The sequence below is a fragment of the Vipera ursinii genome (genome assembly GCF_947247035.1).
Source record: "Vipera ursinii genome assembly, chromosome: 1".
Taxonomy (NCBI): Eukaryota; Metazoa; Chordata; class Lepidosauria; order Squamata; family Viperidae; genus Vipera; species Vipera ursinii.
The window spans coordinates 338869499-338890533 of record NC_139512.1 but is presented as its reverse complement, the minus strand read 5'-3'; the positions used below and the strand labels follow the sequence as shown (position 1 = coordinate 338890533).

Genomic DNA, 21035 nt, shown 5'->3' with positions numbered 1-21035 from the left:
TCTCAACATCTTTTTTATATAGTGGTGACCAAAACTGGATGTTAGTATTCCAAGCGTGATCTAACAGTTGGAATCTGCCATCTTAATATCCATGTTTCTTGGTCTATCCAGAAAGGGAAGGGAGGAGAGAAGAGGCAGCACAGCCCACAGATGAACAGGAGACAAAGGAAGAGAGTTTGGATAAGTACTTCCTAGAATCTCCAGGGTATATCTGTTAGGCTGAGGGTGGTAAGGGTTGTGTTTGGCAACATTCTGCCTGTTATGTGCAAGCAAAAGAAAGAAAGAAAAAAGAATTGAACTCTGGTTAAACTGTTCCATGTCATTCTTGGGGTTAGATGGACAACATTGACAAAGTTAACCCTTACTACCCTCAACCACATGTATATACCCTGGGAGATTCTAGGGAGGGGCTATTTCTTTCTGTGTTTCCTCTCCATCTCCAGGTTGTGTTGCCTCTTGTCTCCCCACTTCCCATGCTGGAATGTGCTTCCTCCTTCCTGGGAAGCTGCTGCCTCATTTTAGTCCTTGATATCAGTTCCTCTTCCGTGGGATCATCTGTCAGTTATCTATTCTGTCTCATTCCAGAGGGCAGACAAAAAAACATGGATATTAAGATGGCAGATTCCAGCTGTTAGATCACGCTTGGAATACTAACATCCAGTTTTGGTCACCATAATATAAAAAGACTCTAGAAAGAGTGCAGAGAAGAGCAATAAAGACGATTAGGGGACTGGAGGCTAAAACCTATGAAGAACGGTTGCAGGAATTGGGTATGTCTACTTTAATGAAAAGAAAGACTAGGGGTGACATGATAGCAGTGGTCCAATATCTGGAATGTGCTTCCTTCTTGCTGGGAAGCTGCTGCCTCACCATAGTCCTTCATACCACCTCCCCCTCCGTGGGCATCATCCCTCACAATTTATCTATTCCCTGTCATCCCAGAGGGCAGACACAGAAACATGGATATTAAGATGGCAGATTCCAACTGAGTGTTAGAAAGAAACTTTCATGGAAGAGTAATTACACTGTGGAACTAATTACCCAGAGAGATAATGATTTCCCCTTTGCTGGATAAACCATTTCACCTCCACAGGCATCATCTTGCACAGTAACTGTCATATTCCTACTCGGTCTTCTCATTCCAAAGCTAACCTGCCCAGATGCTTCTATCTCTCTTGACTAAATTTCTATTCCACTAATCATCCTCCTCGGAAGCTGTTCCAGTTTCTCTAAATCCTTGTTAAAGTTGTTCTGTACCAGCCTGCTACCGGCCCTGCAGAAAAGGCAGGGACAACCCCTTTACAAACGGCAAGAGGCTGGAATTAAGCCTGCCAAATTTATTAACATAAAACAGAGCAAAACAAGACACCAACCATGAAACAGGAGCTATGAAACAGGAACTATTCAAACGGTTGCCTTCAGCAAACCAGCCCTCCCACGCATTCCCCTTTTATACAGTTCAGGGCGTGGCTTCTCTCTGCCTCCTTCCGAGGTGCCCCATTGCCTTCCTCTGTTTACTCCTGATTGACTGCCTCCTGCGTCAGGCGTCCTTGAACAGGGCCAGCTGTGGGTCATCTTCATCCACGCTGTCAGCCTCACACAGCTGGGTCTCCATCGTGAACAGGTGGGAGGGGCCTGGCTGAGGGCTCTCATCAGCAAGCTCTCCAACCCCCTCAGCAAGCTCTTCAACACCCCCCTCCTCCTCTGAGTCGTCCGACCCAACTGCCGAACCCACAGGCTGACCCTGAATCACAACACAAGTATAGAGCCCAAAACTACCTCCGATCGGGTAAGATGGGAACTCGCCATCCTTTCACTTGGCTGAGGTGTGGGTCAGACAACTCAATATGAAGAGGGAGTTTGGGGACCCAAACGGTCATTTCCAAGAGGGCACTCAGGTGCTCGTAGCTGAAGAAGACACCTGCATTCATGGACCCTCTAGACTCCTTGCCGCTCACAAAGACATAGTCACAGCTGCTGGATACCTATAGAAAATGGGAAGGAAAAAGAAGATGTGGTGAGCCCCTTCTTCCATGTTTTTATGGATTTTGAAGACTTTCGGGTAATTTTCAAAAAAATACCATCGAAGAAGGGACAATTTCTAAATTGGCCTCTTATACGGCTGGTGATTGTTTTAAAGCATTTGTGTCATGTCTGTAAGAAAGAGGGAAGGGGAAAAAAAGATAAGATGGACACATAAGTAAAGAAATAATAGCAACAGCACAGATTTACCGAAGCCTCTCTTGAACCACTCTAATTACCAAATAAAAAAGAGAAGCAGAAAAAGAAATGGTTTGGAAAAACATTTCCATTATAACTAATCAATATGTATATTGGCTAAGTAAACAATGGCCTTTACTAGAGGGACAAGCAGTTAAGGATACTGCATAATTTCACATGCATTTGAACTCTAAAGTGGCTCAGTTAAGAAACCATTTCTATTATTGGCATGCTATAGCCTTTATTGTGGCAAAATAAGCAGGCTGAAAGCTGTGTACTCTGTATAGCCTGCTCCCAGAACTCTGCTGATTTATTTATGTTCTATCAAGTGTACATTTTGAACGTGAATGTTGCAGGAGGAAGGTCCTTGGGCAAACAATACTGAACTGGGCCCAGGAGGCACAATTTTGTCCCCCCACCTGCATCCCAACTATTCCTAAAAGTGACTGGCCACACAAGGTTTGTGCCCCAGTTAAAACGGGTTTTTCTGATGGGATACAAATTCTACTGAAGTGTTATAACCATTCAAAATCAAATGAAATGAATAACATTTATAATAACTATTAGAACACATCTGTATGTATCTTGCAAGCATTTTGGGGAGTTGGAAACTGAAAACAACAAATCCTTGCAGTTATGTTCCTATCAGAGATGGGTGCATCTGCTGTTCCTTCACCCAGGGATATTCTCTGAGGTTTTCCAGCTTGCTTCAATATATCTGCTGTGAGAGAGATGTCAAGGGCCAAAGTTTCCCAGGGCAGAGATGACAATAATACTTGGCTTCAAGGCCATAAAGTAAAGGGGGAAAGTTTACTGAAAGTGTGGGAAAGGGCATGTGAATGTATGTGAAAACAGGAGAGTTATGAATCCAGTCTAGAGAGGCTGTCATCTGGAGAAGAGTTGGTTGGGGAAACACCCTCATAACTTATCAACCTCTATCAAACTAGTAATAAATATTCACGAAAGACCTAAGAACTGGATTAATTGGAAAACTCATTACACTCCAAACTCAACAGATCAGGACGGCTGATCTAAATAATCACTAGGGAATCAGTACTAGGCTGAGATCAATTTGGATCTGACTTTGGAAAAACTGTTTGCTCTGAGAATGGTAGACCCTAATTTGGAGATACCTATACTCACACTTACAGTGTGGTGAGACAAGTCATTTAAAATCTTTGGAATGGCTTAAAAGGGAATCTGCTTGATCAGAAACAAAGCAAACAAGGATAGGAAGCATCCTAACAATCAAAAGGGGTTTCATAGAACATTATGATTAAATCTACCCATCATGTTAACCATTTTATTTGAGTACCCGTTACAAATTCTCAAAATTTTCCATATAACAAGGGAGTCATAAAAATTGATGACCCTCTATGAGAAAGAGATAGCAGTCAGTAAGGATTGGGGTGTTGGGCTAAATGTGGTCTCTAGGTGGTGGAACCTTTTCAAATGCCAAACTACAACGTCTTGCCATGAATGAAATCTCAGAAGCAGTTGCCCCATGAAAAAGGTCCCTGGGCTCTTGAAAGAGGAGACATGTGCATGGTCCTAGTGGATCCCCAAAGCTTCCACTTTGCAGCTTTGGATGTTTTGTGATCTTGCAATGTTTCCTATAATTGCATGTGGTGGCCAATGCTAGATAGGCACCATGCAAGCTAAAGGGAAGACTCCAACGCTCCTACAATCCAATAGATCTTGCTAAGGTAACCCAGACCTGGGTTGATTGGGGCTAGACTAGCATCTTCTAATAGTGCTGCCTTTGGGGCATTCATGCTTATGTAAGGTCAAAGTGGGCAAGATGGTGAACTGAAGGTGAGAGGCTTGTATCACAATACTCCAGCTACCACTTAGCCCATTCTGGCCTACACACAGATGAACAGACTTTGGAATTTGTAGGAAGTTCCAAATGTGTTTATTAGTGGTCAAGAAAACTTTGAAGAGTCAGTCACCCTCTTTTATGTTCAAATGCTATTAAATAAGAATGTAATAGATGGGAAACAGATCATTCCTTTTATGTTTCTTCTGTTTCTGCTTCTTTGCATGGACCAATGAAATCATCTAATGGATGCTGGGGTAATGCATATCTTTGGCAAGAGCTTTTCATTGTGGCAATTTTGAACACTCAAAATATTATTTTCAGTTTTATGAGTAGCTAATAGACATCTTGTTATACAGGCCACCTCGAGCTCCTGAAAGAAAGATGGCATAGAAATCAAATGCATTAATTTGAATGTTATGCCCATCCCCAAGATGGCAATGAGATGGATTCCCCCCAGTGCCAAACGACCAAGAGGACGCCCTCAAAACACATGCTGAAAAATATTCATAGATGACTTAAAAGGCTTTAAACATCACAGGGGAAGATGCTGATGTACTTGCCCCACACCGAAAACACTGGAGAATCCTTGCTGCCCAATATGCTACATAGCGTGGGAGGATCTAACGTTAATACTAATGCTACTTCAGCCTTTTGGTTCACTTTTATTTTACAACCTTCCCTCTTTTTAGTCCTAGCATCTCTGATATTCACTATCAATAACAGCACGTTCTCACAGTTGTGCAACAGGTCAGAATACTGACTTATCTTGCCCAGTAGTGTCTACTCTGACTGGCACTTGGGGAGAAAGAAACGTTTTCACCATTTTGTTCTCTGTGATTCTTTAACTAGAGAGACGGGCAATTGAATCTGAAACATCTTCCATGCAAAACAGGTGGTCTCCCATTGAGGAATGGGCTGTCTCTCAGAAAGTTTCAACCAGAGACCAAAACTGCTGTGAAAATCATGGCTCTCTTCACTTAAAATCTCCTCCCTGCCCTTCATAAAGATGTATTTTAATTGGAATTTAACAGCCAAGAGAGTTTAATATGATAATGTGTTTGCCTAGGTCTGTGTCTCTGCACATATGTGTGGTAAAACCTGCTAAGGTCTATTTCCTCTTACTCCCACAGGGTTACTTAAGCTTGGCTTCAACATCCAAGAGACACAAGCTCAGCATGTCTGCAAAGACAATCCCAGCCTGGCATCAGAATAAAAATTTAATTTAATTTAATTTATTAATATTTCTATACCGCCCTTCTCCCGGAGGACTCAGGGCGGTGTACAGGGCAAGAATAAAACACAGAAATTTACAAAAACTAAAAGATAATTAAATACATGCCCGATTAAAATACAATTGATACATAGTAAAACCCCCAATAAAAAATGATAAAAAACCCCACCAATCCCCCCTCAGGCCAGGCCGGCTTGCTCGAACAAGTATGTTTTCAGATCGCGGCGAAAGGAGCGCAGATCGGGCGCCGTCCGGAGCTCAACCGGTAACTGGTTCCATAGCTCCGGGGCGCCCACAGAGAAGGATCTCCCCCTGGGGGCCACCAGTCGACATTCTCTGACCGGTGGCACCCTGAGGAGGCCCTCTCTGTGGGAACGCACAGGGCGCAGGGAGCTTGATGCCGGCAGCAGATGTTCCCTGAGGTACTCCGGCCCCATGCCATGGAGGGCTTTGAACACCATTATGAGTCCTGCAATGCATTTCTGGATACTGTGTCATTCATCAAAATAAAAGCTGCTGGGCTGTCACTTGCATTCCTTACACTAATAAACACACCCATCGGCATAAACCATTAGAGATTCTCCCAGCCTCTCAGGACCTGAGAATGCAAATATTACTAAAATTAATGCCATCTCAGTTTTAAGATGCCTAAAAAGCAGCTCCTTCCTTTGGCTCATTCTTGCTCTAGTTGCTAGTAAATACAGCCATTAAAATAATCTAGACAAACCTAACGTTGCTTATGTTCTGTTTAGGCAACATATCCAGAATGGGTAAGGAAACCTTCCTAGCTATCAGCAAAAATTTGCACAGGAAGGAGGGGGAAAGAAGCATGTTCATGAGGATTGCAGAGAATCTCATGGTAAGTTTCAAGAAATTGAGTGCTGACTGTTATAGTTGTTATTATTTGCAAAAACAGAAGAGGAGGGTGATGACTGAAAACACCCAGCACAGCATATTGGGAAATGCAAATTTTCACCTATTGTATTATTATTAAGCATATTGTGCAAACACAGCCTGGTAGGGATCACTTTGTGTTTGCTGACCTTTATTTTGAAACTAAAAAGGCAAAAATGATGTTAACAGAAATGGCTATATTTTTTTCATCAATTTTCAGCAATGTGGTCTTAGAACTTGGATGACACAAGGACCTCCATAATTAGATATGCAGACATGCAGGTTCGCTCATATTTTTTAGAGTACCAATATTTATTTAATTAGTTGTTCCTTCTCCCAGAATGGCATTGAGAGTCAAAATCAGCATAAAACTGTTACATAAGCCAAAATGAAATAAAAATTGGGAGCTTCCAAGTCACACCAAACATCTATAGCAATTTCCCAGGAGGTTGAACAAGAGCCAGTAAGTAACATTTGCAGGATTTCTCAAGCAGAGAAGAAATGTTTCTGATTCTAACCTAGCTCTATAGGCCATTCCTGGAAATATAATAAGCATCAGATAAGGCTTCAAACTCTTCAGTTCACACAACAAAACTCACATTCAATCATTTCTCTGTCAGTTATCTCTCTTCTCTTCCAGTTTTTGCACCGCTTCAAACAAAATCACTTTACCTTTTCATGGTAAAAACATTGCAATAATATATATATGAGTGAGAGGCAGCCAAACATTGGTCTCCTTCCCATTTCTGATGAGTTCATTACACACAGGGCTGCCTTTTGCTTCCCATCCATTTTAACATTTACCTTAAGGATAGAAAATCAGTGGCCCTTTCAAAGCTGCAGAACTTCAACAGACAGCCATCTCTAATGGGAGTAAGTAGTACCAGAATTTGTAGTTCAACAGCATCTGGAGGGGCCCTGGCCAAGGATTTGGAAGATACCATAAAGATAAACTTCCTTCCCATCTCTGAATTAAGCTGCTGATTTATACTGGGAGAAACATATAGTAATAGCAATAGCACTTAGGCTTATATACTGCTTCACAATGCTTTACAGCTCTCTCTAAGTGGTTTACAGAGTTAGCATATTTTCCCCAACAATCTGTATCCTCATTTTACCGACCTCGGAAGGATGGAAGGCTGAGTCAACCTTGAGCCAGTCAGGATCATACTCCTGGAGTGAGCAGTGAGTTAGCCTGCAGTACTGCATTCTAACCACTGCGCTACCACGGCTCTTATAATATATGAAAAGATGAGGACTGGAAACAAAGTCATAAACTGGATAAATGTTCACAGGGACCTTGTTTCACAATATCTCATCATCCTGAACCACAGCTTAGTACTGGGCTTCAGCTAGCAATCCTAGAGATTTTAGTGAAAAATGCAGATCCCACAAGTGTAAGATTTCCATGCCTCTGTTTAAGAGATTGTTTCAAATTAATCTTGTTCTCCAGAGAACTGTTATTTCTGCAAATGGAAGGATGCTCTGCTATTTTTTTTTCTGCTTCTCAATGAATAGTTTTATGACTTTCTATGGATTATTTCAGTGTAAGCTGCTAGAAAGGACCCTTGTGGCAGACAATGTAGCCTATGAACTAAACATCAATACAAAGAAATAATTTTCCTGTATTAATTACAAATCAGACAAGGGAGAGATTTGTTCATCCACGGGTTGCCATTGTCTCACAGAAGGAAGCTGCCAACTCCATGCCAGCAACTTAATTGTTTCAAATTAAAATGCAAACCTGTCTTCATAAGTCTCACATATCATGCTTGTGTGATATGTTTCTGGACTCAGCATGATCTACAAACAGAAAAGCATATGATTTCTTTATCTGACAACTCTATATCAATGGTTGAAAGCTAGGTTTGTTTTAGGATAACTGACTGTAACTGTAACTTTGTTAGATACGGGTTATGTGGTTTGTGGCTTCCTGTCTTAGTCTTGGTTATTGTCCCATTCAATCACCAAGAATAATTTCGTTATTCTCTAAGCCACAGAGTTATGAAGCAAGATTTGCTAAAAATGATAGGAAAATTGACCAAATTTGATAGAACAAATGAGGAATGAAAAACTGGCACTGACTTGTTTTTGGCTTGTTTAACAAATCATAATTAAAATTAACCACATTTGCTACAATGTGGGAATGCAATCATCTAGGTCAGAATGGTCTTTTTTTTATAGGAAATGGCTCTTCAAGGACCTGAGGCTTCCCTATTATAGCGGTACCTTGGTAGTCATCATTCATGAGTACCAAAAATGATGAATACTGAACAATTTTTTGTTCAGTACATTATCCCATAAGGAATAATGTAGTGAGTCACAAGGCAGCCAACAGCGACAAGTTCTATCTAGCTTGTACATTGTGTACCAAACAAACAATGAGTACCAGGACAAAATGTTCACATCAAAATGCACTGGGTACCAAATTTGATGAATTTCAAAGCAGTTGAGTACCAAGGTACCATTGTACCTTTATCATTTTCTTTTAATCCAGAGGTATATGATCTGAGGCTGCAGGACTGCAAGACTCCCCCCCCCAAAAAAAAATTGGATAATCCTATCAATTCTACTGGATCTTAGTAGAAAGATAAATTAAGTGAAACCTCCTTTTTATCCAGGTCTTGCCCATGTCTCAAAGGTCAAGTGCAACCCTCACACTGGAAGAAGCTATACACCCTGTTTAAACCAAGAGATTGAAAACTACAACTAAGCTATTGAGCTGTAAGGCTTGCTCCCACTAGTTATATACAGAAATAGATATTTGATTTTTTAATCCTATAGCTGCCCAAACAGCGGAGAGGGAACCTTTCTGACTTACTATCAGAACAAATGGACTTCCTAAATAATGATATCCATATATAAACCTAAATAATAATAATAATAATAATAATAATAATAATAATAATAATAAGAAGAAGAAGAAGAAGAAGAAGAAGAAGAAGAGGAGGAGGAGGAGGAGGAGGAGGAGGAGGAGGAGGAGGAGGAGGAGGAAGAAGTTGGAAGGGACCTTGGAGGTCATATAGTCCAACCCTCTGCCCTATACCGTTTCAGACAAATGGCTGTCCAGTCTCTTCTTAAAAACTTCCAGTGTTGGAGCATTCACCACTTCTGGAGGCAGGTTGTTCCACTGGTTAATTGTTCTAACTGTCAGGAAATTTCTCCTTAGTTCTAGGTTGCTTCTCTCCTTGACTAGTTTCCATCCGTTGCTTCTTGTCCTGCTCTCAGGTGCTCTGCAGAACAGTCTGGCTCCCTCTTCTTTGTGGCAGCCCCTGAGATATTGGAACACTGCTATCATGTCACCCCTCACCCTTCTCTTCATTAAACTACACATACCCAATTCCAGCAACCGTTCCCTATACGTTTTAGCCTCCAGTCCCCCAATCAACTTTGTTGCTCTTCTCTGTACTCTTTCTAGAGTCTCGATATCTTTTTTACATCGTGGTGACCAAAACTGGATGCAGTATTCCAGGTGTGGCCTTACCAAGGCATTGTAAAGTGGTATTAGTACTTCACGTGATCTTGATTCTATCCCTCTGTTAATGCAGCCTAGCACTGTGTTGGCTTTTTTTGCAACTGCAGCACACTGCTGGCTCATATTTGATTGTCCACTAGGACTCCGAGATCCCACTCACAGTTACTACTATCGAGCAAGGTACCACCTATACTATACCTGTGCATTTGATTTTTCCTGCCTAAATGCAGAACCTTACTTTTTTCACAATTGAATTTCATTTTGTTAGATAGTGCCCAGTGTTCGAGTCTGTCCAGATCCTCCTGTATCTTAAGCCTATCTTCTGGAGTACTGGCTATTCCTGCCAGCTTGGTGTCATCTGCAAATTTGATGAGTTCCCCATCTATCCCCTCATCCAAATCATTGATGAAGATGTTGAAGAGCACTGGGCAAAGAACAGAGCCCTGGGGCACCCCACTACACACTTCCTTCCATGTAGATGCAGTTCCATTGAGGACCACATGCTGAGTACGGCCTGTCAGCCAGCTACGAATCCATCTGGTGGTGATGCTATCTAACCCACATTTTTCTATATTATCAAGTAGTAGGTTGTGATCTACTTTATCAAATGCCTTACTGAAATCCAAGTAAATTATATCTACAGCATTCCTCTGGTCCACTAGTTTTGTCACTTGGTCAAAGAATGCAATAAGGTTTGTCTGGCACGATCTGTTTTTGACAAACCCATGTTGGCTTTTAGTGATAACTTTGTTCGCATCAAGGTGTTCGCTGATTTGTTGTTTGATTATATTTTCCAGAATCTTCCCAGGTATTAAAGTCAGGCTGATAGGTCTGTAGTTTCCTGGATCTATTTTTTCCCCTTTTTTGAAGATGGGAACTACATCAGCTCTCTTCCAGTCCTCTGGTAGTTCCCCAGTGCTCCAGGATCTTTCAAAAATATAGTTCAGTGGTTCTGAGATCACATCTGCCAGTTCCTTGAGAACCTTGGGGTGTAATCCATCTGGATTATACACAAATGCACATCTTGTCTTTCCTCTAGTTCAATATGGGAAACACAGCATGTCCACCTTCAATTTTATCTCCCCGAAAACAAATCTTTGAGTTAGTTTGGTAGTGCTCTATAAAGTCTTAGTAAGGCCACACCTGGAATATTGTATCCAGTTTTGGACAAATGCTACAAAAAAGATGTTGAGACTGTAGAAAGAGTGCAGATAAGAAGAACATTAAAGATGGTTAGGGGACTGAAGGCTAAAACATATGAACAACGGTTACAGGAACTGGGCATGGCTAGTCTAGTGAAGACTAGACCAAGGGTGTCATAATAGCAGTATTCCAATATTTGAGGGGCTGTCACAGAGAGGAGGGGGGCAATCTATTTTCCAAAGCACCCAAAGGCCAAACAAGGAATAATGTGTTCTGTACCAGCCTTCTACCGGCCCTGCAGAAAAGGCAGGGACAACCCCTTTACAAACGGCAAGAGGCTGGAATTAAGCCTGCCAAATTTATTAACATAAAGCAGAGCAAAACAAAACACCAACCATGAAACAGGAACTAATCAAGCGGTTGCCTTCAGCAAACCAGCCCTCCCACGCATTCCCCTTTTATACAGTTCAGGGCGTGGCTTCTCTCTGCCTCCTTCCGAGGTGCCCCATTGCCTTCCTCTGTTTACTCCTGATTGACTGCCTCCTGCATCGGGCGTCCTTGAACAGGGCCAGCTGTGGGTCATCTTCATCCACGCTGTCAGGCTCACACAGCTGGGTCTCCGTCGTGACCAGGTGGGAGGGGCCTGGCTGAGGGCTCTCATCAGCAAGATCTTCAACCCCCTCAGCAAGCTCTTCAACACCTCCCTCCTCCTCTGAGTCATCCGACCCAACTGCCGAACCCACAGGCTGACCCTGAATCACAACACAATGGATGGAAACTGATCAAGGAGAGATTCAACCTAGTAATAAGGAGAAACTTCCTAATGGTGAGAACAATTAACCAGTGGAACAGCTTGCCTTCAGAAGTTGTGAGTGCTTCATCACTGGAAGCATTCAACAAGAGACTGGACAGCCACTTGTCAGAAATGGTATAAAGTCTCCTGCTTGAGCAGGCGGTTGGACTAGGTGACCTACAAGGTCCCTTCCAACTCTGTTATACTGTTAAGAGGAACAAAGTAACTAACCCAAATTCTGTGGCAGAAGATGGATTATAGTTCAGCACCTGCACCATATTAATCACCCTGGCTTTTCAGTCCATCAAAGCTGCAGCCATTCCTGCTTAACAGACAGCAACACTTCACCTTATTTTTAGTCTTGCATAATTTGGATTGGACCCAGGACAGGCTGCACGCAAATCCTGTGATCAGCAATTAAGCCAGGAATTCCAACACAACCTTATAAGGATTGCTGCATTAAGGCTCACTTTTTGCGTGGCCAAAGTCTTGTTCCTGCACCCCTTGTGTCAGGAGATCAATAGTGCTTTCTTGTTGCACCCACTCAGGGACTCAGGAGACAACCCACCAACAGCATCACCACTCTTCTTGATGCTGAATTATTTACAGTAAGAGATAGCAAGTTGCCTGATGAATGGACTCAGTTTATAGTCCTGACAGAGCAATTTCCACCCTCCTCACTTTGCAATCTCTCCAGGTAAGTGAGAGTTCCTGCCAGACACACCTCTTCACAACATTGTCATAATTCAGTGGGGGCAGAAGCAGGGGTAGGAGGATGTTAAGGAATTTAATGGAAAACAGAAGGTGAGGGGTCAGCAAGTTGATGAATTATTCATCTCAGCATGCACGCTCTGGCCTGCTAGTGCCTTCCCTGGAGCCAGAGACAGCAACCATGCAAATTTATGAGCAGGAAAGTAGCATGTTAGCCCATCAAAGTGTCTCTCAGCCTACCTGGAAATGTGGACGCAGGAAGATGGGGCTCCACTTCCATGTTCACTTTCGCCCCGCTGGGGACCCTAAAAAGGGTCAAAAATCACCCCAGAGAGGTGACGAAGAAGGAGGGGACCCTCGTTGATTGAGGAGTTGGACATCAGAAAAAAAAATCCTAAATGTAAGAACTGCTCAATAAAGGACCAGAGTCTGGAGGTGATGGATTCTTTTTTCTTGGAAGCATTTAAGCCAAGGTTAACATCCATGTATTGGAGATGATGCAGTATTGGATTCCTATACAGAACAGGGTATTAGACTAGATGAACCCTTACATTCTATAATTATATCCTTTGCAAGACTGCAAAATCTTGACATTCTCATGTAAGATTTTGATATATTTTTGCCATTTCTATTTTCATTTTGGAGGGCCTTGGGAGCAAGTCTTAGGGATCTGGCAAATGAGGAACTTCCTACTTCTGCAACAGATTATTAAACCATGTAAGATGTAGAAGCTGTAGAGAAAGGAAAGCTGCTCTCTTCCTCTCTGCTAGCAATAGAACAATGGAGTCACATTCAGTGAAACAGACCAGGCTGAAATTCATGGTAGATACAGATCGTCCCCGACTTACGACCACAATTGGGACCAGAATTTCCATGGCTAAGCAAGACAATTGTTAAGTGAATGGCACCCAATTTTATGACCATTTTTGCCATGGTTGTTAAGTGTACTGCAATTTTTAAGTGAATCGCACGTTCAATAAGCGAATTCAGCTTCTCCCATTGGTTTTATTTGTCGGCAGCCTGTTGAGAAGGTCACAAATGGTGATGATGTGACCCTGGGATACTGCAGCTGTTTTAAGTACATGCTGGTTGCCAATGCATGTATTTTGTTAATGCAACATAGGATTGCATTGGCTTTTTTGGCTGTTGCCACACTGCTGGATCATATTTAAGTGATTGTCTACCAGGACTCCAAGATCCCTTTCACAGTTACTGCTACTGAACCAGGTTTCACCTAATCTATACCTATACATTTGGTATTCCTTGCCCATGTGTAAAACTTTATTTTTCTCTACATTGAATGTCATTTTGTTAGATACAGCCCAGTGTTCACGTCTGTCAAAATCCGTCTGGATCTTGAGCCTATCTTTTGGGGTGTTGGCTATTTCTGCCAGTTTAGTATCATGTGCAAATTTGCTGAGTTTCCCTTCCATTCCCTCATCTAAATCATTTATGAATAACAGCATTATACATTGTGACTTCGTCACATAGTGTATAACGCTGATGAAATATAAGCCAGGTAGCTTTAAAAAGAAACAAAAGTGTCATGATGATTGTAAAAAAAAAAATCCATGTTCAGAGGCACTGACACTGACACTAACACTGAAAAGAAATATTTAGAACAACTGCAACTATCACTGCCAAATCAGCAGAAGTATTTGGCCGTCCAGTATCAGAAACAAAAAACTTGACCCCAAAGTAGCAACACTGCATTCTGGGTTAACAAAATATAACCTGCTGCCTCAAGGAAATAAATCTTAGTATGAACTATTATGATGGCTTGGTGCACACAACTTGCTAAGACAATAGTTAAGTTCCTGTAAGACAGAGATTCATGCTCAACGCCATTTTAGCTCATGCTAGCATCCAATACAAATCCAGCCACTACGATACTGCCTTGGTTGGCCATTCCTTCATAATACCAGGCCATCCAGCTTCAAGAATGTGTACTTTCCTCCCATGCGTCAGCCCCTTCACCCACCTTGATGATGTCCTCATTGCTGGACTTGCATTTGGCCATTGCTGAAATATCCAAGATAACTCCTGTCATCTCTATGGCGATGATCTTCACAGGGATGGCAACTGTCCGTCCTGTGAGGATGGCTGTATTGATGATTTCTGTATCCTTAAGGATGATAAAGGAGGCCATGTTTTATTGAGTGGAATGTGGTCCCACCATCTTCTCCTCATGAGCTCATTTTTGCAGGATATCCAGGAAGGTCTGTTTGAGATGCTGTTAAGCTTTGCAAGGATGCTTGAGCCCAGGGAATTCTTCCCAACTTGGTGTTCTACAGCTGTGGTAGCTACTAGCCATGCAGTTAGGTATTATGGGATTAGAAAATCAGCATTGCAGGGCACCAGTTTGGGCTAGACTCCTCTAGAAAATGCTATTTAATGGCATAAATTCTTGAGAGTTATTCTCAAATGTTTAGGGTAGTAAACTGGAGAACATAAAGATACATACACAAAAGCTTGTTTTCACTGCTTCCCTAACAGTGTGTACATTAAGTAGTTCTGATATTGGCAACTGGTGAGGTATAAGTCAGTCCGTCCATCCATCCATCCATCCATCCATCCATCCATCCATCCATTTATTTATTTATTTGATTTTTATCCTGCCTTTATTATTTTTATAAATAACTCAAGGCTACAAACATATTTAATACTCCTCCATCTTCCTATTTTTTCCACATATTAACATTAATATATGCAAACATAATAGCAAAGCATATGTGTTTAACACACACACACACACCCACACACACACAAAAGCCAGAGAACTCTTATAGCACTGATTTTAAGAAAAGGTTCATACCAGACTAAGCAATTAAGTAAACTGTTTGATTTAGAGTTAGCATGTTATATGAAGCCAACTAATATGCTTTGTATTGTAAACTGTAATTTATGGCTGAGTGAAATGGTTGGATCCAACTAATTGTGTTTGGTTAAGGAAACTAAAGCGTAACTGCCTCGATTCATTCATCATACTAAGACATGGTTTAGTTATTTCTCTGTGTCAAAATGATGAAGCAAAGGTTAGGTAGAATGTTTAAAGTCGCTATCCATTTTAATTCGTATCACCCAATATATGGGTATCTCTACTTTCAACCCTAAACTAAGAGTCTCATTGTTCACATATAATGAAGTTAGAGGAATTAGATCAAGAATCTGAATGCATATTTCAGGTCTAAGATAATAGCCAGGCAGAGAACTAAACTGTCTTCTAGCTTACTTCTAAGATAGAAGCTCACCATGGCCAGGGCAAGGATGGCACTGATATCCCTCTGAATTACTGTCAGCTCAGTCACAGCCTTCTCCAAATCGGGCGGTGGGTTGCGACCCCGATAGTCTATATGCCACATGATGCGTCGAGTCACTGATTGGCTGGTGAAGTTCTCCATTTCAAAGTCCAGCTGCATGATCTCGTAGGGCGAGTCCTGGTCCCTGGCAGGAGAGAAAGGGGCTTGGATGACACCTGATACTACAGGGAGGGTGGGAGGGTGGGGACGGAGGGACAGAGCATTCAGTCTGATAAACATTAGAATTTATTCTCATATTTGTAAGATGCTCATGACTCCAACCCCCTTTAGCATTACCTTATCTTTCTGAGAGGGAGAGAAAGTTGCCTAATGTCAGCCCTCCTGAGAAGATTTAAAGATAAAGGTAAAGGCTCCCCCGCACAAGCATGCTAGTCGTTTCCGACTCTAGGGGCCGGTGCTCATCTCCGTTTCAAAGCCGAAGAGCCAGCGCTTGTCCGAGGACATCTCCATGATCATGTGGCCGGCATGACTAGACACCAAAGGCGCACGGAACGCTGTTACCTTCCCACCGTAGTGGTCCCTATTTTTCTACTTGCATTTTTACGTGCTTTCGAACTGCTAGGTTGGCAGAAGCTGGGACGAGTAACAGGCGCTCACTCTGCTACGCGGCACTCGGGATTCGACCCGCCAAACTGCCGACCTTCTGATCAACAAGCTCAGCATCCTTACCCACTGAGCCACCGCGTCCCTGAGAAGATTTACCGCTCTTCAAATCATCTTCCAACAGCCACCACAGCAGGCTAAGCAGTACAAGAACCTTAAATTGCTATATGAATATTTGGTGGTGGTGTTTTTTTTTCTTCTGCCACGTTCCCTTTTTCCTTGCATGCAATATCTTTTTATACTATACTGTCAAGCTGGGGTTCTCTCATTTTACTGATCTATAATCCGCCTTACTAGCTAAACTACAAGGCTTTAAACAAACAAATATTATTTCTGCAAACATTTGTGGATTTTTTTTCCTCATCAAAAGACATCCCTGACAAAATATCATATTTATTACATTACTGTTGCAGTATTCAGGTTGCTTGGTAATAAAGTGCTAGACATTATAAAAAGATTAGCCCTTGATAAAATGGTTTACTTAAAAAAATATTATTCCAGCAATTGCTCAAGAGCAAACTGTGTTACTCTACCTTGGAATAAGTCTTTGTGTGTTGTCCTCACTAAGACTTACACAGGACTGCACACTGTGAAAGAATTACTAGCTCTATCTAAAACATTCTAAATGTAAGTACCTGGACTGCATGCAATCTTCTTTAGAAGTTATTTATCCACTGAAAGACTATAATAGAATGTTGAAAACAGAATAAAAATGTGAAACTAAGTCAAATGCAGTGACTGAAAATTATTTATCTGCTAGGAGGGAAAGGAAGCTATAGCAGCAATTCATATACCACTTCAACTGAAAGCAAGCCTAAGCTTATGCAAAAATGAGAAATAACTCCAATTTATCAGCTACCACCTAGTCAGTGATTAAGGCAAGGGTTGGCATCCCCAGAGCCCCTTCCTGCATAAATCCCTCTGATTGTCAAAAACTGTTCTTGTTAATCCTTGGCTCAGCCTTACATCCTTCTGAGGTCGGTAAAACGAGGACCGAAATGATTGGGGGCAACATGCAAATAATACTTCTACCTTGTAAACTGCCCAGAGAGTGCTGTAAAGCACTATGGAATATATAAGACCTAAATGCTACTGCTATTATTTTAACCTAGGAAGTACAAGAAACTAACGTAAGCACTACAGCAAACTAAACACAGTACTGAAAAAAAATATCCAAAGACAACCAGAGAAAGACTGCATTCAATCAACTTTCTGAATCTGGTTACTGAATTTATTTATTTATTAGATTTTATCCCAGCTTTATTACTTTATAGATATCTCAAGAAGTGAACCTATCTAATATTCCTTTCTCCTATTTTCACCACAATAATACCCCTGTGGGATGGATTGCCCTGACTGGCCCAAAGACACCCAGCTGGATTTCATGCCTAAAATGGGACTAGAATTCATAGTCTCCTAGTTTCTAGACCAGCACCTTAATTAATTCTCTCATTTTTCTGGGTTCACGCATTCACTCACAAAATGGAACAAATGGGTGGAATTTGCGCCACTTCCTAAGTCGCAAAGATTCACACAGACCAAGCTTAATGTGTTTTCTTCAGTTTTTATCTGAACACAGTCCGAAAAAAAAAGAAATCCTACCCCTGTAAGAACATAGCATGACACAGTTGGTATCACTATCCAACTATGCCCAGGTGGCATAGTGGTTAATCGAACAACCAGGAGGTCGATTCTGACAGGACTCAGGGTTGACTTAGCCTTCCATCCTTCTGAGGTAAGTAAAATGAAGACCCAGACTGTTGGGGGGCAATATGCAAATAATGCTGACATTGTAAACCACCCAGAGAGTCCTGTAAAGCACTGTGGGGTGGTATATAAGTCTGAGAGATGGCCCTGAGAGATGGCCGGGCAGGGGCAGGGGCCGTCAATATAAAGTTAACAGAAGGCCCCTGATTACTTTTTTATCTAGATTTTTTATAGGGTTAGGGAGGGGGGTGGGTGATAAGGGTTGTCTGGCCTTGGGGGGTGGCCAATCAACCATGGTTCAGGCCGGACTTGGGTCTGACCACGCGGCGGGAGAACGGGGTGTCGCTGTCTCCGGAGCTCACGAGCGGGTCGTGGGATTACCAATTCCCACGACGGGGAATGGCAGCAGGCGGATAGACAGGGGGCCGTATCGCTACCGGGAGGGCCATCTCCGCTACTTGCAAGCGGTGAGGCGCTCCGACCCTCCGCTTCTTCCCCGAGGTTCCGGGAGCGAGGATGTGCAGCCTCCTGAGCTCCGGCTGGTGTATCTGAATGCCAGGTCCGTGGTTAACAAAGCTCCCCTCGTTAGGGATTTAGTTGAGGGTGAGCATGCGGACCTGGCCTGCATCACGGAGACCTGGTTGGGCCCAGAGGGTGGGGTCCCTTTGGTTGACATCTGCCCACCAGGCTTCCGGGTGCTGCACCGGCCTAGAGCTCAAGGTAGGGGTGGGGGAGTGGCGGTTATCATTAGGGAGACCTTATGTCCGCGGGAGACCACCGTTTCTCAGATAGTCGGGTGTGAGTCTCTCTTTGTGAGATTTGGTTCTGGGGCGCAGTTGGGTTTGCTGCTGACGTACATTTCGCCTAGTCGTACAGCGGCAGCCCTGCCCGAGCTGCTTGATATCCTCTCAGGGTTGGTGGTTGAGTTTCCCAAACTTATAGTTTTGGGAGACTTCAATCTACCATCCCTGGGAGGCTCATCTGAGCTAGCTCGGGAGTTCATGGCTTCCATGACGGCCATGGACCTGACGCAAGTAATTTCTGAACCAACTCATGAGGGAGGCCACACTCTTGACCTGATTTTTTTATCTAGACGGTGGTTGGATGATCTTGGTGGGGGCTCTCCATTTATTATGCCCCTGTCATGGACCGATCATCATCTCCTGCGGATGGTCTTCCGTTTTGCCACCCCCCGCCGTGGGGATACGGAACCAATTAGATGGTACCGCCCCAGACGCTTAATGGATCCTGACAGATTCCAAGCGGCGCTGGGGTCCCCACCTGCCTCCATTGCTCACAGCTCGGCGGATGCCTTAGTGGAAACCTGGGAAAGGGCAGCCACTGAGGCACTTGACCGGGTTGTACCCTTGCGGCCCCTGACCCGGCGCAGATCCCAGCGAGCTCCATGGTTCTCCGCGGAGCTCCGGGAGATGAAGCGTCGGAAACGGGGCCTAGAGAGCTGTTGGAGGTCGAGCCGATCCGAACCCGACCGGTTGCGGTTAAGAACCTATATTAGGTCTTATCTCGCAGCGATGAGGGTGGCGAGGTGTAATTACTTCTCTACCCTCATTGTGTCCGCAGATAATCGCCCGGCCGCCCTGTTTAGGGTGACTCGCTCACTTCTTAATCAGGAGGTGAGGGAGGATCCCTTGCAGGGTCGTGCCGAGGAATTTAGTCAACATCTGTCGGATAAAATCGCTCGGATTCGGACCGGTTTGGACTCCAGCTGGGCAGAGTCAGGCGATCAGGACACGGACGGTCTTGTCAATGTTATCTGGGAAGAGTTTGATTCTGTGACCCCTGATGAAGTGGACAGGATTATGGGGAGGCTGAGCTCCTCCACATGTTTGTTGGACCCGTGCCCTTCCTGGCTGGTTTATGCAGCTAGGGAGAGGACACGAGGCTGGCTCCTGGCGGTTATATCTGCTTCTTTGAGTGAGGGTTATTTCCCCACCGTCTTGAAGGAGGCGGTGGTGAGACCTCTCCTCAAGAAGCCTGCCTTGGACCCAGCTGTATTGAACAACTTTCGTCCGGTCTCCAACCTTCGCTTTCTTGCGAAGGTTGTTGAGAGTGTGGTGGCGCATCAGCTCCCTCTGGTCCTGGATGAAGCGGATTATCTGGACCCCTACCAATCGGGTTTCAGGCCCGGGTACAGCACGGAGACGGCATTGGTCGCTCTGGTGAATGATCTCTGGAGGGCTCGGGACAGGGGATATTCCTCTGTCCTAGTCCTATTAGACCTCTCGGCGGCTTTCGATACCATCGACCATGGTATCTTGCTGCGGCGTCTCAGGGGATTGGGAGTGGGAGGCACGGTTCTTCGGTGGTTCTCCTCCTATCTCCTGGGACGTTCGCAGTCGGTGTTGGCAGGGGGGCAGAGATCGACCCCGAGGTCTCTCGCTTGTGGAGTTCCTCAGGGGTCGGTTCTCTCGCCTCTCCTGTTCAACATCTACATGAAACCGCTGGGTGAGATCATTCGTGGTTTTGGAGTTGGGTATCATCAATATGCCGATGATACCCAACTTTTCTTTTCGACCCCAAACCACCCCAGTGATGCCCTCGCTGTGATGTCCCGTTGCCTGGAGGCGGTTCGGGTCTGGATGGGGAGGAACAGACTTCAGCTCAACCCTGACAAGACTGAGTGGCTGTGCATTCCGGCATCCCGGGACATTCAAAATGTTCCATCTCTTTCTATGGGGGGTGAGCTCTTACCCCCCGTGGATAGGGCTCGCAACTTGGGAGTCCTCCTAGATTCACGGCTTACCCTAGAAGATCATGTAGTGGCCGTGACTAGGGGGGCTTTTGCCCAGGTTCGCCTGGTGCGCCAGTTGCGGCCCTATCTGGACCGGGATGCCCTGTGCACGGTCACTCATGCGCTCGTGACCTCTCGCCTTGACTACTGTAATGCTCTCTACATGGGGCTTCCCTTGAAGACCACTCGGAGGCTCCAACTGGTACAGAATGCGGCCGCGAGAGTTGTCTTGGGAGTTTCCCGGTACTCCCATGTTACACCTTTGCTCCGCGAGCTGCATTGGTTACCAGTTGTCTTCCGGGTGAGGTTCAAGGTCTTAGTTATGATCTTTAAGTCCCTACATGGCATGGGTCCGGGGTACCTC

General features: G+C 43.9%; 1 protein-coding gene across 1 annotated transcript in view; it reads right to left on the bottom strand.

Annotated features, from left to right (window-relative positions):
* Nucleotides 1-21035, bottom strand: part of TMEM132E (transmembrane protein 132E) — a gene marked incomplete at both ends in the record, with an annotated part of 248276 nt that overhangs the window by 7484 nt on the left and 219757 nt on the right. The window contains 3 exons of the mRNA XM_083351290.1: nucleotides 1780-1985; nucleotides 14271-14414; nucleotides 15541-15733. Of these exons, the coding sequence (XP_083207416.1) occupies nucleotides 1780-1985; nucleotides 14271-14414; nucleotides 15541-15733 (543 nt within the window). The remainder of the gene's footprint in view (nucleotides 1-1779; nucleotides 1986-14270; nucleotides 14415-15540; nucleotides 15734-21035) is intronic.